This window comes from Callospermophilus lateralis, chromosome 7 (genome assembly GCF_048772815.1).
Source record: "Callospermophilus lateralis isolate mCalLat2 chromosome 7, mCalLat2.hap1, whole genome shotgun sequence".
Classification (NCBI taxonomy): Eukaryota; Metazoa; Chordata; class Mammalia; order Rodentia; family Sciuridae; genus Callospermophilus; species Callospermophilus lateralis.
The window spans coordinates 75,160,653-75,176,446 of record NC_135311.1 but is presented as its reverse complement, the minus strand read 5'-3'; the positions used below and the strand labels follow the sequence as shown (position 1 = coordinate 75,176,446).

General features: G+C 36.2%; 1 protein-coding gene across 1 annotated transcript in view; it reads left to right on the top strand.

Annotated features, from left to right (window-relative positions):
• Window positions 1-15,794, top strand: part of Samd13 (sterile alpha motif domain containing 13) — a 49,596-nt gene that overhangs the window by 21,005 nt on the left and 12,797 nt on the right. The window contains exon 2 of the mRNA XM_076863401.1: window positions 12,871-12,982. Within this exon, the coding sequence (XP_076719516.1) occupies window positions 12,875-12,982 (108 nt within the window). The 5' untranslated portion in view covers window positions 12,871-12,874. The remainder of the gene's footprint in view (window positions 1-12,870; window positions 12,983-15,794) is intronic.

Below are 15,794 nucleotides of genomic sequence, written 5' to 3'. Positions count from 1 at the left end.
AATACAAACAACAATAAGTGTTGACGAGGATGTGGGGAAAAGGGCACACTCTTACACTGCTGGTGGGACTGCAAATTGGTGCAGCCAATATGGAAAGCAGTATGGAGATTCCTGGGAAAACTGGGAATTTGACCCAGCTATCCCTCTCCTTGGTCTATAACCCAAAGACTTAAAAACAGCATACTACAGGGACACAGCCACATCAATGTTTATAGCAGCACAATATACAATAGCTAAATTGTGGATCCAATCTAGATACCCTTCAGTAGATGAACTGATAAAGAAAAATATATATATATATATATATATACACACACACACACACATATATACACACACACAATGGAATATTACTCAGCATTAAAAGAGAATAAAATCATGGCATTTGCAGGTAAATGGATGTAGTTGGAGAATATAATGCTAAGTGAAGTAAGTCAATCCCAAAAAAACAAATGCTGAATGTCTTCTCTGATACAAGGATGCTGATTCATAATGGATGGGGCGGGGAGCATTGGAGGAATAGATGGGACTTTATACAGGGCAAAGGGGAGGGAGTGGAGAAGGGGAATGAGTGTAGGAAAGACAGTGGAATGAGATGGACATCATTACCCTAAGTACATATATGAAAAAATGAATGGTGTAATTCTACTTTGTGTTCAGCCAGAGACATGAAAATTTTTGCTCTATATGTGTAATATGAATTGAATTGCATTCTGCTGTCATATATAACTAACAAGAGTAAATAAAATTTTAAAAAAATTTTTTTATTGGTTGTTCAAAACATTACAAAGCTCATGACATATCATCTTTCCTACATTTGATTCAAGAGAGTTATGAACTCCCATTTTTACCCCAAATACAAATTGCAGAATCACATCAGTTACACATTCACATTTTTACATGATGCCATATTTGTGACTGTTGTATTCTGCTGCCTTTCCTATCCCCTACTATCCCCCCTCCCCTCCCCTCCCATCTTCCCTCTCTACCTCATCTGCTGTTGTTCAGTTCTCTCCCTTGTTTTTTTTTTCCCCCCTTTCCCCTCACAACCTCTAAAAAAATTTTTAAAATTGAGTAAATTATTTCATGGGGTTTTGGTTGTTTTCCTGGAAGGCTGCTCTGGCTCCTCAGGGAGAGAGGAATGGGAAACTTAAGTAGTAAATGTGTGCCTGATCACTGCTTCAGCTTTTGTTTGCATACTCTTAAACCTGTTCTCCAGCAGCATCACATTAGTCAGCAGTCCTTGAATGTATGTTCTTTGAAAGCAATGAAGAGTTTTTATCCAGCTTATTAGCTAGTTCCCGGTGCTTTCTTTCCATCATGCCAACTTTTGTCTGTTCCTAACCACGAGCTGCCCTGACTCTGCCTGACTGCAGTTACATAATGATTCCTGGGATACTCTTCTTCTCAGGGAGTGGCAATCTGCTGTGGAGGGTGATCATGATGCTAAGAATTAGCCTTATACTAAAAGCAAAGGAAAGTAGAATAAAACTCTCAACACATAATAAATAGCTAAATAGAAAGTAAAGAAACAAATTGAAGCCAATATTCAAACTTGAAAAGTGATCTTTTTAATCAGGGTATGATGTTGTGACCCTTCTGCAGATACATAGTACAATAAGTTAGAATGTGCTATGACTCCTTCCTTCACCCTCCCTCCCTCTCTCCCTCCCTTCCTTCCTTCTTTCATTTCTTTCCAAAAAATCTTAATATAGAATTCACCCTCTTAAAATTGCAAGTGTATTAAACAGTACTGTTATGCTTAGCCACAGTGTTGTATAGCAGATCTCTAGAACTTACTCATCTTGTACAACTAAAGTTTTATGCCAGTTGATTAGCAACAGCCTGTTGCTGATCAGAGGTAGAGCCTCCGAACTCTATCAGCCACTATTATATTATTTGCCTCATTAAGTTTGATTATTTTAGATATTTCATTTAATTAGAATCATGTAGAATTTGTCTTTCTATGGTTGGCTTATTTCAGTAGCATAATTTTCTCAAGGTTCTTCCATGTTGCCACAAATGAAAATATTTTCATTTTTTTTTTTAGGCATTCATGCAATAATGGGCATTTCAGTTGTTTACACATATTGGCTCTTGTTAATGGTGCTGCCGTGAACATGGGAGTGTTAATATCTCTTTGAGATCTCAATTTCAGTACTTTGAGATAACACCCAGAAGTTGAACTGCTGAATCATATGGTAGTTCTATTTTTAATTTGTTGAAGAACCAACATATTATTTTCCATAGCAGATGTACCATTTTTGCATTCCCACAAACAGAATTCAAGGGTTCCAATTTATCCTCATTTTGCCAGCATTTGTCATTGTTGCTTTGATAGGACCATCCTAAGTATTGTGAAATGATATCTCATTGTGGCTTTCCTGATGATTAGTGTCACTGAGTCTTCTTTCATATACCTGTTGGTCATTTGTGTCTTCTTTGAAGAGATATATATATATTCAAGTCCTTAGACTATTTTCCAATAGAGTTATTAGTTTTTTTTTTTTTTTTGCTATTGAGGAGATCCTTACATATTTTGAATATATCAGAAATATGGTTTGCTAATTTCTTTCCCATTCCACAGGCTACCCTCTTAGTCTATTGATTGTTTACTTTGCTGTGCAGAAAGCTTTTAGTTTGGTGTAGTCCCACTTGCCTATTTTTGCTTTTGTTGCCTGTGTTTTCGTCATCTTATCCACAAAATCTCATCAAGAACAATGTGAGATTTTTGATATTTTTGATATGTGATATTTTTGAGACTTTTGAGATTTTTGATAATTGATATGCACTTAAGGGTAAGATAATTTCATTATTTTGCATATCAATGTTCAGTTTTCCCAGTGACATTTGTTGAACACAGTGTCCTTTTCCCATTGTGTTTCATGGCACCCATGTTAAAGATTATTTGACCATATGTGTGTGGATTTATTTCTAGGTTTTCTGTTCTGTGACATTGAGCTATGTGCCCATTTTCTTTCTTTTTTGGTGCTGATGCACTCTGCCACTGAGCTACACCCCCAGTTCACCCTGGTCTGTATGACTATCTTTATGCCAGTACCATGCTGCTTAAATATACTGAAGCTTTGTAATGTGTTTTAAAACCAAAAGTGTGATGCCTCCAGCTTTGTTCCTTTTCAAGATAATTTTGACTGTTTAAGGTCTGCTTTGGTTCTAGGTGAACCAATTATTTTTAATTTTAATTTCTATATTTTTAATTTCTATAAGAAATGTTATGGAGATGTTGGTAGGAATTGCATTGAATCTATAGATTTCTTTGGGTACTTAGACATTTGAACAATATTAAGTGCTCCAATCTATAAACATCAGATCTGTTTCTGTTTGTGTCTTCTTTAATTTCTTTCATCAATGTTTGATGATTTTCAATGGGTCACTTCCTTAATTTCTTAAAACATTGCTAAATATTCTGTGCTTTTTTTGATACTATCATAAATGGAATTGTTTTTCTCATTTTATTTTCAGATAATTCATTACCACAGTATATAAATACAACTAATTTTTATATGCTGATTTGTATACTGCAATTTTACTAAAATGTATTAGTTGTAACAACTTTTCTGTGGAAAGTTTAGGGTTTTCTATACATAAAATCATATCAGCTGTAAATGGGAACATTTCTTTCTATCTAATTGGATGCTTTTATTTCTTTTTCTTGCCTTTTTGCAAGAGGTAGTACTTGCAGTGCTGTGGCTCCTGGTGGGACTTTCAGCACTATGTTGAATAGAAGTGGCAAAGATGGCATCCTTGCCTTGTTACTGAAATTCATGGAAAGACTTTCATTGAATATGGTGTTAGCTATAGTCTTTTAATATATGGTCTTTACTGAGTTGAAGTAATTTATTCCTAGTTTGTTGAGAGTTTTTATTGTGGAAGAGTATCAAAATTTTTTTGAGACATTTGTATATCTTTTGGAGTTCATTAAAATTTGATACATGTATAGCCATATAATAATTAAATCAGAGTAATAAGCACTTCCATCTCTACAAATGTGAGTCATTTTATGTGTTTGGAATTTCAGACTCTTCTAGTCATTTTGAAATATACCATGGATTTTTTTAACAAGTAATTATCCCTACTGTACTATAAAAAATCAAAACAAACTCTCACTGTGTTTTAGTGTCCCTTAGTTTCTTTCCATTCTCCCCTACTCCCACCCCTTCCCAGTCTCCAGTGACCACTATTCTACTCCATTTTTTGTAGGATTGACTTTTAGTTTCCACAAATGAGTGAAAAGATTATTCAACATGATGGGGTATTTTTATTTCTGTGTCTGGCTTTTTTCACTTACATAATAATTTCTAGTTCCATTCTTTTAATGGCTGAGTAATATTCCATTGTGTCTATATACCATATTTTCTTTATTCATCCATTGATGGAGAGGAAACCATCCTCCAGGTTGATTCCCTATCTTAGCTTCTGTGAATAGTGCTGTAATACCATGGGAATGCAAGAATCTCTTGTGTATAATGATTTCATTTAAAAGGTGTTGAATTTTATCAAACACTTTCTGTATCAAGAGGATCATGAAATTTTTATTTTTCATTCTGTTAATGTGAAGCATCATAGTGATTAATTTTTTTATGTTGAACTGTTCTTGTATCCCAGAAATAAACCCCATTTGGTTATGGTGCATTATTCTTTTAAGGTACTGTTGAATTTGATTTTTTTTTCCGAAGATTTTTTTCTTCTGTTATCAAGGATATTGACCTACAGTATTCTTTTCTCATTGAATCTTTTTTTAAAAAAACTTTGTTATTTTTAGATATATATGACAGTGAAGTATATTTTGACATATTTGTACAAGCATGGGCTATATCTTATTCTAATTAGGATCCCAGTCTTGTGGTTGTATATGATATGGAGATTCGTCTTTTTCTGACTTTGGTATCAGGGTAAAGATGGCTTCATAAAATGAGTATTCCCTTCTCCATTTGATTAGTCAAAGGAGGATGAAGGGAAGGGAGGGAGGATGGGATTTGGAAAGACAGCAGAATGAATCAGATAACAACCTTCCTGTGTTCATATATGAATATATGACCAGTGAAACTCCACATCATCTACAGCCAAAGAATGGGATCCTAATTAAAATAAGCTATACTCCATGTATGTGTAATGTGTCAAAATACACTTTACTTTCATGCATATCTAAAAATAACAAATTTTTTAAAAAGAGGCATCTAAAAAAAAAAAGGATATCTTGGTGGCTTCCAGGTTTGGGCAATTGTGAATAAAGTTGCTATAAACATAAAAAAAATTTAAAAAAATATTCCCTTCTTTTTAGCTTCTTGGAAGTATTTGAGGAAGATTGGAATGAACTCTTCCTTAAATGATAAAATTCTCCAGTGAAACCAGATGGTTCTGGGCTTTTCTTTGCTGGAAGGTTTTTCGGTTACCGACACAATCTCCTTACTAGTTACATCTGCTCCTATTTTTTATTTCTTCATAATTAAGTCTTGATATGTTGTATGTTCCTAGTGATTTATCCATGTTTCTAGTTTACCTAATTTCTTGGCTTATAATTGCTTATGGTAGTCTCTTATGATACTTCTCATTTCTGTAACATCAGTTGTAATATCTTTTTTCCATTTTTGTTTTGTTTATTTGAATCTTTTCTCTCCTTTTCTTAGTCTACTAAAGGTGTGTCACTTTGGCTTATGTCTTCAAGAGCCAACTCTTAGAATCATTGTGTTTTTTTCTATTGTTTGTCCATTCTCTATTTAATTTATTTCCCCTCAAATCTTTATTATTTCTTTCCTTCTGCTAATTCCCTTGGTAGATAAAGTTAGGTTGTTTATTTGAGCTTTTCTTTTTTAGGATGGGCATTTATGATTATAAACATCTCTTAGTACTAGTATTGCTTGTACTGCCTGCCCTAAATTTTGATATGTTGTGTTTTCATTTTCACCTATCTCAGTTTCTAATTTATCTTTTGATCTCTTATTTGATCCATTAGTTGTTTTAGAGTGTGTCACTTAAGTCCCACAAATTCATATTTGTGAATTTCCAGATTTTCTTCTTCTGATTTCTAGGGTTTTTTTTCCATTGTGGTCAAAAAGATAGCTGGTATGAATATAGTTTTTTTAAAATTTGTTAAGACTTGTTTTGTGACTAACATGAGCTTTTCCTGGAGAATGTTGCATGCATGCTTGATAAGAATTGTGTTCTGCTGTTTGGGGGATGAATGTTTTGCAGGGGGCTGTTTGGTCCATTTGTTCTACAGTGCATTCCAGTCCATTGTTTCTGTGTTGAATGATTTCTTGAATGTGAATAATAATTAGAAGTTAATAATGATATTTATAGCTGGTACAGTTTTTTTTTTCTTAGAGAAGCTAAAATAAACATGTTAATACTTTATTGCTATCTGTTCATTCTGATATATGACCTTGTGATAAGTGATTGATTATACCTTTCAATTAAGTGATAACTTGAGTTAAGAATTGAGTCTGTTTATTGTTTAAGTTATACCATTTTGTCCATAGCAAATAATAGCCTTCACAACATATACATTTCAAAAGAGTAAAAATGCATAAAATTATACATATTAAGATGTCATATTTTCAGTGTGAAAACAACAGGGGTTTCAGTCAAGGTCAGCAGAATTTATAGACATGCACTATATGTCTTTTTAAATGTTGCTGTTTTTTACACAGTTTCTGTCTTGCTACTGCAATCTCTATAGAGGGAAAACCAAGTTTGTCTAAGTGACTAAGCTATACCTAAGCCCTTTGGAGTAGTGACCACTGTGCTGTGGCTCATGGCAGGAATTGAGAGTTCTTTAGGCTGTGTCTAGGCCTGTTTTTAACATTAATAATAAGGATATGAAATATCCATGTTTGTATTTGGCATGAATTTTATCCAGTAATAAATAAACACTAGAAATTCATTGAGTCCTCTTCAAAGAAGTATCTTTATTTATTAATCAGTTGAAGATTTTATTTATGCTAGAAGTTAACAGGTAAGAAAAAAGGCTGTTTATAGGATACTTATTTTCAGAAAGATGAGAATGGGGTACTGGGGAGAGGTATCCAAGTACAGAATGCTATGTGACTTCAGAGAAAAGCCAGCAGCCAAGGGAAGATAGCTATCATAGATGGAAGAAATGATACAAGAAGCTTCCCCTCTTGTCCCCAGCTCCTGCTTCTGGTGTTGGGGCTGATTCATAGCTCCAGAGCCTCTGGTCCACCCACTTAGCATGGTCTAACTCACACTGCTGTGTTACCTTCCCATCTTCCTCTGTCATCTATTCACTCTGTTCTCTAATTTTTGGAACAAACATGACTCTCTTCATGTCACAGCTGATTTGAAATTATCCTTTTCATTAGGCTATGAGTTTACAATGCTTATTAAGGACCTGGCTCATAGTAATAGATTAAAATTTGTCTATCAATGTTTGGAGTAAAATATTAATTGCAGGTATTTGGAAGGGAACATTTAAATGGTAAACCTTTTAAAAATGAGTAGGATTGTAATCCCTCAAAGTTTAACAGAAAGGATCGAAGTGACACAAGCAAAGCCATGGACAGGGGGAAGTCTAGGCTATTGCCCAGTTGCATTTTAGTACAAATTAGAAAGCTACTTTTGAATCAAGACTCTGAATGCTAAACTCAAGAATTTAAAAGATATAGAAATCTTGATGAATTCTTTGCTTTTCCAGTGCTTTCACCATTTCATCGTACTGTAGTCAACTCCTATTTGCCTGAATATTTTTAAATGAAAAATGTCCTGTCAAGAGCCTTTGACTCATCCTTTCTCTTTTTTGGACCTGTGTTTTAGCCAGATCCCTGCCTGTTAGTATGAAGGGAGAGGAGAAGAAGAATAGAGGAGAAAACTAAACTCATTTAGTTGCTTCATTCTTAGATATCTTATAGGCAAAGGGATCGATATTAATTTATTAGAATCAGAATTAAATTGCTTTTAGCCAAAGGCTGTTTTAAGACATGGGCAAAGAGCAGGGTAATTTAATTTTAAAATAAGGTATAAAGATTAAGGCAGTACAGAATTAGAGTGCATTTTTTAAGTATAAAAATAAGTAACACTCAAAATTGTAAAAAAAGAGTAATATGCCAAAAATATCACCATAATATGTTAACCAGTGTTTAAAGTATTTTTTCCTCTGAAGTTTGAAATAGAAATGCAGTGAATGAATATAATAGTTATAAAATCACATGTGGATTCTGTTTATCTAGAGTACCTTTTTAGCCTGACTAACCTTCAGAATCTATAATATCATAAGCACCATAAAATACACATTTGCTAGATTTAGAGAAAATTTCAACTATTTCCCACCTGCCTTCATGTAAAGGGAAATGGAGACATTTAAGTGTTGCTGACAACACTTAAAATTATGATGTGCCCATGTGAAAAAGTCTTCAATTAGTCTGTATTATATCTGCCAAATGGTTATTTATGGCATTTCTGTCCCCATGATCACATCTCTCTAGCTCTCTTTCAAAGTGAGGTGATTGTTTAATTAAAGGATAATCACTTCCTAGTGTGAATTATTCACACATGATAGAATTTTGTCAGCGCATGACGAAACAAACCATATGCACAAAGGCTAAAGGGTGACTGGGTTAAATGGAAACATTTATTTGATTAAGAGAGGGAATTAAAGACAAATTATGTCCTTCATTTCTTGCTAATTTTTATAATAAGGCAAAATATATATTTTATAAAAATTCCAATGCCTGGAAAAATACTCAGGGTTTATTATCTTAATATGTATTATTTTCTAAGAAACACTTTGCTATGATGATAGCAAATAATAAATACCCAATGACAATGGAACTTTCCTATCTGCTGTCTCATTTTATCAGTGCAAAATTAGCAGCCATAATGGAGCTACCAACTGGGAGGTGTTTTAAAAAGTGCTATTTAAATTGCTTCTGGAGTCTGATATGCACACATTATAAGAAAGGATATGGAGAGAATGGACCACTTACAAAGGAATAAGGTTAAGAGTCTGAGTTTGGCTATAAATATCAATCCTTGAGGAGACACTTTGCCTTCCCTGAAGGAATAAGTGTCACTTTAATCTATCCTCCAAAATGTTCCCATGCCAAATATTATTTGGCTTTGGCTTTGACTACCCCCAGCCTCCACCTCACCACCACCTTCATGCTACATTCCATCTCTAGTAGTTCCTTAAAACCATCACTAAAACCCCGGGAAGGGCTCAACGAAATCATCCATCTTGCTTTATCATCAGCAATGTAGAAGCTGTGATATGCACCTGAGTGCACGTGCCTCAGCAAATCTTCAGTCCCAGCTCAGGGTGTGTTTGGAGCCATAGGTGTTCTTTTAAATTGTCATAGAGAATCTTCAAGTGTTCAATTCACACAAAACTAATATGCCCTCCATTGCATGTGTCTTCAGTTGCACTTTATTCACCTCTCAATGCTAGTATTTCTTAGGGTCAGCTGTTTCCAACTGCTTTCCCTCCCGAGATTGCCAGCTCCTCGAGGGCAGGAACTATACATTCTTGGTCCTTGTAACCCTGCATCTAACACAGTACTGAGCAGACTATGCGCATTCAGTAAGTAGTTGTTGAATCAGTAAAGAAGTACAATGGGAAAAGGATAGGTTGGAGCCAAGCATGTCTAGAATTCAATCCTGGCTTTATCTTATTATACACTTTGGGTGAGTTTCTTACCCTTTCTGAGCTTTTCTGAAGAGCATTTCATAGACTGATAAGTGCTTTCTGGTTGTTAGTTCATTTAATGTAACAGTATCTCTGCTATATATAAATTATGTACCAGTCAGTTCTGTGCCAGGTGCTGGGAAGCTACAAGAAGATAGGATTTTCTTCTCAGGAAATGAATTATTTAATGTCCTTTTTCCCCTAAATTACTGTGATTTGGGGGTCATCAGACTTAGTTTTATGTAGAATAATCATGAAATGTATTGATTGGTTTCTAGCCCTTATTTCTTCCTGGTAGACTCCCTCACCTCATACGTGTGAGAGTTCTCAGTTTCACGTCACTCCTGTTCTTCAGGGTCATGAGTTTTATGAAGTCTTTATTATCTGTGGTATTGTTGGTACTCATAATATTTCAGAATTATGAAAGTGGTGATGTTACAACAGAATAAGAATCAGGAAAGCTTCTCATTCTAAAATCACAATGTAACATACTTTGTTATTACAATTGATAACTATTCTTTCTAAGGAAAGGTGACTAATTGAAGTCATCCATAGGGAAAGTGAATTCAGGTACTTTTCAGTCACTTGAAAGTGTGTCCAGTGAGACTCTGCTCACTGCCATAAGTGAGATGATTAGAAAACTTAAAAGAAGTGCTAGAACAAAGAACTCCTGCCCAGACATTTCTTCAAACGCACCTTAAACAAACTAGAAAAATAAAATGGTACCTTGAAGAGGGTCCCTGGTGTCAGCTCATGATTGCTTATGTTCTTAGAATGACGGAAAATCCCAGCACATAAATACTTAAAAAGAAAACATTTAGCATTGATTTTAAAAGTACACAATTAATGTTTGATAACATTAGGGTGAAAGTAGGTTTTTTTCCAAATGTATGATGCCTATTAAATGCTAGGAAATAATGTTTATACACACATACGGGTGCATGGATACATGGCATGCAGTGCTTAGAGATTCACAATCTCTGAACTCAAAAAGGAAAACACTTCCAACTAGTAAGCATTGGCTCTAAATGTTTTAAAATTTAGTGCTGTTGAGAAAATGAACAATCACATGTGCCATTAATCAGTTTCTCCCTTTTCTTTAACAAGAGCAGAAATTCGTTTACATTTTTTTAATCAATTATTTCAGCTTCTTGCTATGACCAGAACATTTTGCTGGGAATGAAATAGTTAGACCCTTACCTTTTAGATGTCTGAAGATCTTCTGTAGTCCTCCCAAGTTTGGGTAATTTCACTTCTATTCAAAGTAATATGAATATTTTCAACTTTCACTAAATGTTAAACTTTACTATGTTTAATTTGAAGCCTAGTTTTCTGCTCATCCTCTCAATGTTTCAATCACCATCTAAATTTCTGTCCTCTAAATGTGTATTTCCGGCTCACTCGTTTCTTTGAGCTCTAGATTCAGTGTGTCCAACCAAACCTAGGGATGCCATTTTGGTGAAGGTACCAACTTCCGTTCAGTTCCATAACACTTATATCCCTTTCCTTCTCTATGTCTAGTCCACCACTGAGTTATACAAATCTTATTCATCAAATAGCTTTTAAATCCACATTCTTATCTTCGTTTCTATAGCCACCACTCTAGTCTGGGTCACCATGATCTCTGGCTTGGATGAATGCAACAGAGTTTTCATCTGTACCGATTGTTCCTCTCTGGCACTTCTCCAATACCTTCTTTTTTCAAAATATGAATCCGGTCAGGTCACCCCCTTTCTGTGAGGCCATTCGACAACTTCCCATTGCTCTTAGCAAAAATCCATAAGCCTCAGTGTGACCTGCATGGTTTGCCTTGGCTATATGTATTCCTGCTACAGAGCCTGGAAGGATCTTCACCTGACTTCATAACCTTACAGTTAACTTCTGACTGCCTTTTGGGCCTTACCTCAAAGGAAACTTCCACAGAAAGTCTGTCATAGCACAGTGCATCTGTCCTTACTAGCATTTTGCCTAACTTGCAGCTGTATGTTTACCTGTATGGTTATTGATTAATATTCCTCTATGGGACTATAAGGTTTGTAAGAATAAGCACTATGTGGGTTTAGCTTCCTAGTGTGTTCCTAACTTAGAGAGGTGGGGGCCATTGTCCTGAATGACTTCCTAAGCCCATTTACACTGTTTGGAATTTATCCTAAGAGAAAAGGAAAGCCTTGGAAGACTTTTAAGCAGACAAACAATGTGATTGGGAAGATCACCTTGGATAAGATGATTCCTGAAACATAGAAATGAGGCAGAGTTATAGCAATTGCAGCTCATTGCCATTCTTACTCTATTTTACTTCTGTCCCTCCTTTCTAAATTCAATGAGAAGGGTTACTTTGGAATCTCTCAGGCAGATGTTCGACTATCACCTGTTGATTCATTTGAACAATATTGATTGAGTTCCTAAGTACACACTTGACTCTAGGAATAATAAAATGAGAAGTGATTTAATCTCAAATGTGTATCTCTAGCCCACAGGCCCACTCTAGAAGGAGAGACTGTCCAATAAACAGAGAATATGATCTAGTATAGAAGATATTGCAATGAGAGTTTGAATGGAGTGCTAGAACTCAGAGGAGAGTGTAACTAAAATAATTACCTGGCAGTGCCAGAAAATAGGGAAGAGGTGAACTTTGAGCTAGTAGGAATAGTAGGAATTTGTCAGGTAGAGACAGGAGAGGAGGCATTAAAATAGGCTGGGACAGAATGTGAGAGGTCAGGGTCTATGAAAGAGTGTGACCCATTTAGAATAGTTTTATCCCTGGATGTGCAGGGATGGGGGAAGGAAGGTGGCAGGAGATGGGAAGAGAGGTATGTTGGAGTCACATTGTAAAATGAATATTGTAGTGTAAAGTACAGAATGAATATCCAGCTACAGGTCACTAAAAGTCACTGGACCACTCTCAATGTCTTTGATTTAAAAAAAAAAAACAGTTTGTGAGGAAAAATTTATATTAAAGATTAAATAGTTTATTGTGAAAGCAGTGACTGAGCCAGTAAGAGTAGTGATCATCTGACACCAAGAAATGGAAAATGATCACAGCCCTTCTGGAGGGTGTAGGATGGGGACTTGGCTCTGTCTGGTCCTCTGAGAGAAGGACAAGGTCCCAGCAAGCTGGCCCAGTCCAGCACTGGGAGAAAAAACAGTGAGCCTGGCCCTACTTGTATGTACCCAGTGCCCTGACAACTGTCTGGGTTTGTGTCCTGCAGTTCCATGGAAAATGGAAGACCACCTGATCCTGCCGACTGGGCTGTGATGGATGTCGTCAATTATTTCCGAACAGCAGGATTTGAGGAGCAAGCTAATGCTTTTCAGGAACAGGTAACTCACTCTGGATGAATACAATTATCTCCCTTCCCCACAGTGGACAGAGGGAGTGATGAGGAAGAGGACCAAAGGAGCAGTAAAGGGACAGTGAGGCTTTAAGAAGCTGAGGCGGAAGGAGGGTGAAAGTGGGAGGCTGATGATTCCTTTCCTTCAGAGGAAAACCCAAGGCTGAGATATGTGGCAGCTGCAGAGAGGAGGGCTAACGCTTGTTGTATCTGCATCTTCTGAAAGCCTGATCAGGCTCAGTAGAGGGAATCTACCCTCCAGACAAACACTAGAAATCAGAAAATTGAAAAGAGAGAGAGGAGCGAGAGATCTGACCAAGAGACATGCAGAACATTTTACTTCTGGCCTCAACACCCCTGAACCATTTAGCCTCCTGTAATTTGCTTCCCATGTGCTTAACAAGGTAGAGTCAAATAGTGCAGGATTCTGTAGGGATGTTATAAGGAAGAAAGGACAAGATATGTAAATTGCCTAAGAGGTTCTGGCACAGTATTGATGCTCAGAAATGTTAATTCCTTTCTTTCAGACCCAGGATTGGTGTTAGAGAGAGGGATGGAGGAACAGGCATCTCTTAGAATAGTCTGGGTGACTCATGACTCCACTTTGTGGGCTGGGCCAGCTCTATAGGGATGGTCCTCCTAGAGGTTTGACCATGAGGAGGTAAATTGGAGAACACTTCATGGTGCACCCAGGCCAGCTCTAAGGAAACACAGTTCCTATTTCTCTAGCAACAAAGGCTGCAGTTTTCTAGGCAGTAACTACTTTTCTAGTATTATAGTATAGTTGGGAAAATTACACACTGAAGAATATGTCTGCCTGCTTCTTTTGCATCCCTTTAGCATTGCTCATTCTCTCAAGCTATTTGTTGTATGGCCTGAATTTAAATAAAATGACTTTGCTAATAACATACACTTCAATCTCTTTAACTAGGGTTGTCTTCAAACCTGATCCTTCTACGTATGTATTTTTTTTTTTTTTGCTAGCTTGGAAATTTGACAAAATAGAAGTTTAAATTGCTTTACACCCACCAGAAGAACTAAAATTAGAAAGACTGAGAGTGCCAAATTTTCACGAGGATGTGTAGCAACCAGAACTCTCCTACATTGCTAGTGGAGGTGTAAAATAAACACCCATACATCTACCCCATGACCTAGCAATTCCACTCTTGGATATTTACCCAAGAGAAATGAAAATATATATCTATAAAAAGGATCGTAAAGAAATTTTACTTAGCAGCTTTTTTCATAATTCTCAAATATTAGAAGACTCAAAAAAATGAACATACAAACTGTGTTATATTCATACAATGGAATACTACCCAGTGACAAAAAGGAATGAATTACTGATACATCCAACAGTTTGGGTCAGTCTCAAAAACATGACACTGAAAGAAGTGTTACACAGCATGCTGAGTGGGTTAATTCAGATTAAGTTTCAGAACAGGAATACAAAGTAGAAAAAAAATAAGTGTTTGTCTCTAATTGAAGACAAGAATGGTGAAGTGGAGAGTGACTGGGAAGGGCTATGAGGGAACGTTCTGGGTGGTGGTGATGCTCTATATTTTGATAAGGGTTTGTATTACAGGCATATGCTGTGGTCACTGCATATGCACTGACATATGTGAATGGATCATATCTGTATTACACAGCATGTACATTTGCCTTAAAAGTAAAAAAAATTTAAAAATAGTAAACAATGGTATGAAAAGTGACGAGTATACTGATATATACAGTTTCCCTTGAAAAGCATAAAAATATGGATTGACAGTAAAATAGAGTGATGACTGCATGGATAGATGTATGAAAACGTAAGTAAAGAAAATATTAATTGTAGAATTTAGGTGGTGGGGATATAGGTGTTCAATATAAAATGCTGAAAAATTTTCTTTATGTTTAAAAATCTTTACAATGAAATTCTGGTGAAAATCACAATTCAGGTTGAAAAGTGAAAGTTGATCAGCTATAACAAATTTTAGTTTGTTGTTTAATGGTATAATGTCCTTTATGTCATTGCAGTTGAGTAGCTCTCTTCTAAAATTAAATATAAATAATATTATAAAAGGTTAGCAGTGACAACAAAAAATATTTAGCTAATAGGTCTCTTGGTCAAATTCCCAAATGCCCAAAAGCCTTTTCAGGCTGGGATTTTGCTCAGACTCCTCTGAGGCAGACATCCCAGACTGGGAGAAAGTGTGCTCTCTGGGCCTTGCAGATTCTGTGCATGATCTCAGAAATGGATCTGGCTAGCTCTGAGCTTGGCTTAGAAACATGCCCTTTCTCCCAAGGATGACCTCATTTTGGCACCAGGTACACTAGGACACAAAAGGAAACATTTCATTCAGAGTCATTCAAGGGGTAAATGGATATCACCTTGCTTCTGTGTTGAGGTTACCCACTCAGGAGCCTGAGAAATGAATTTTCAGAATACAAGACAAGCATGCATGGTCCAGAAGCTCAAGTTCCTTCATTCTCATAGAAAGGTCGTGGAATGTGTGAAGAGTCTTGAATTATTCTCTGGAAGCAATCCATATCTTTCTCCTGCTCTGAAATTTTCACTACTTTCCCTCTTCCCATTAAGGAAACAGAGGGAAAGGAGGGTCTTCCGGCAATGGACTCACCAAACACATCCCAACAGGAAGACTGCAGTCTACCTCCAGCCTAATGCGTGATCCTTCCAGATAGATTTCTAGGTACAGCAGCTGGGAAACCATAAAAACAGCCATATCCTACAGTCCCTCAGGGAAGGCTTTGCCTTGCCATTTGACCCAAATGGAGCAGGGATAGAGGGCAGCCACTAAGCC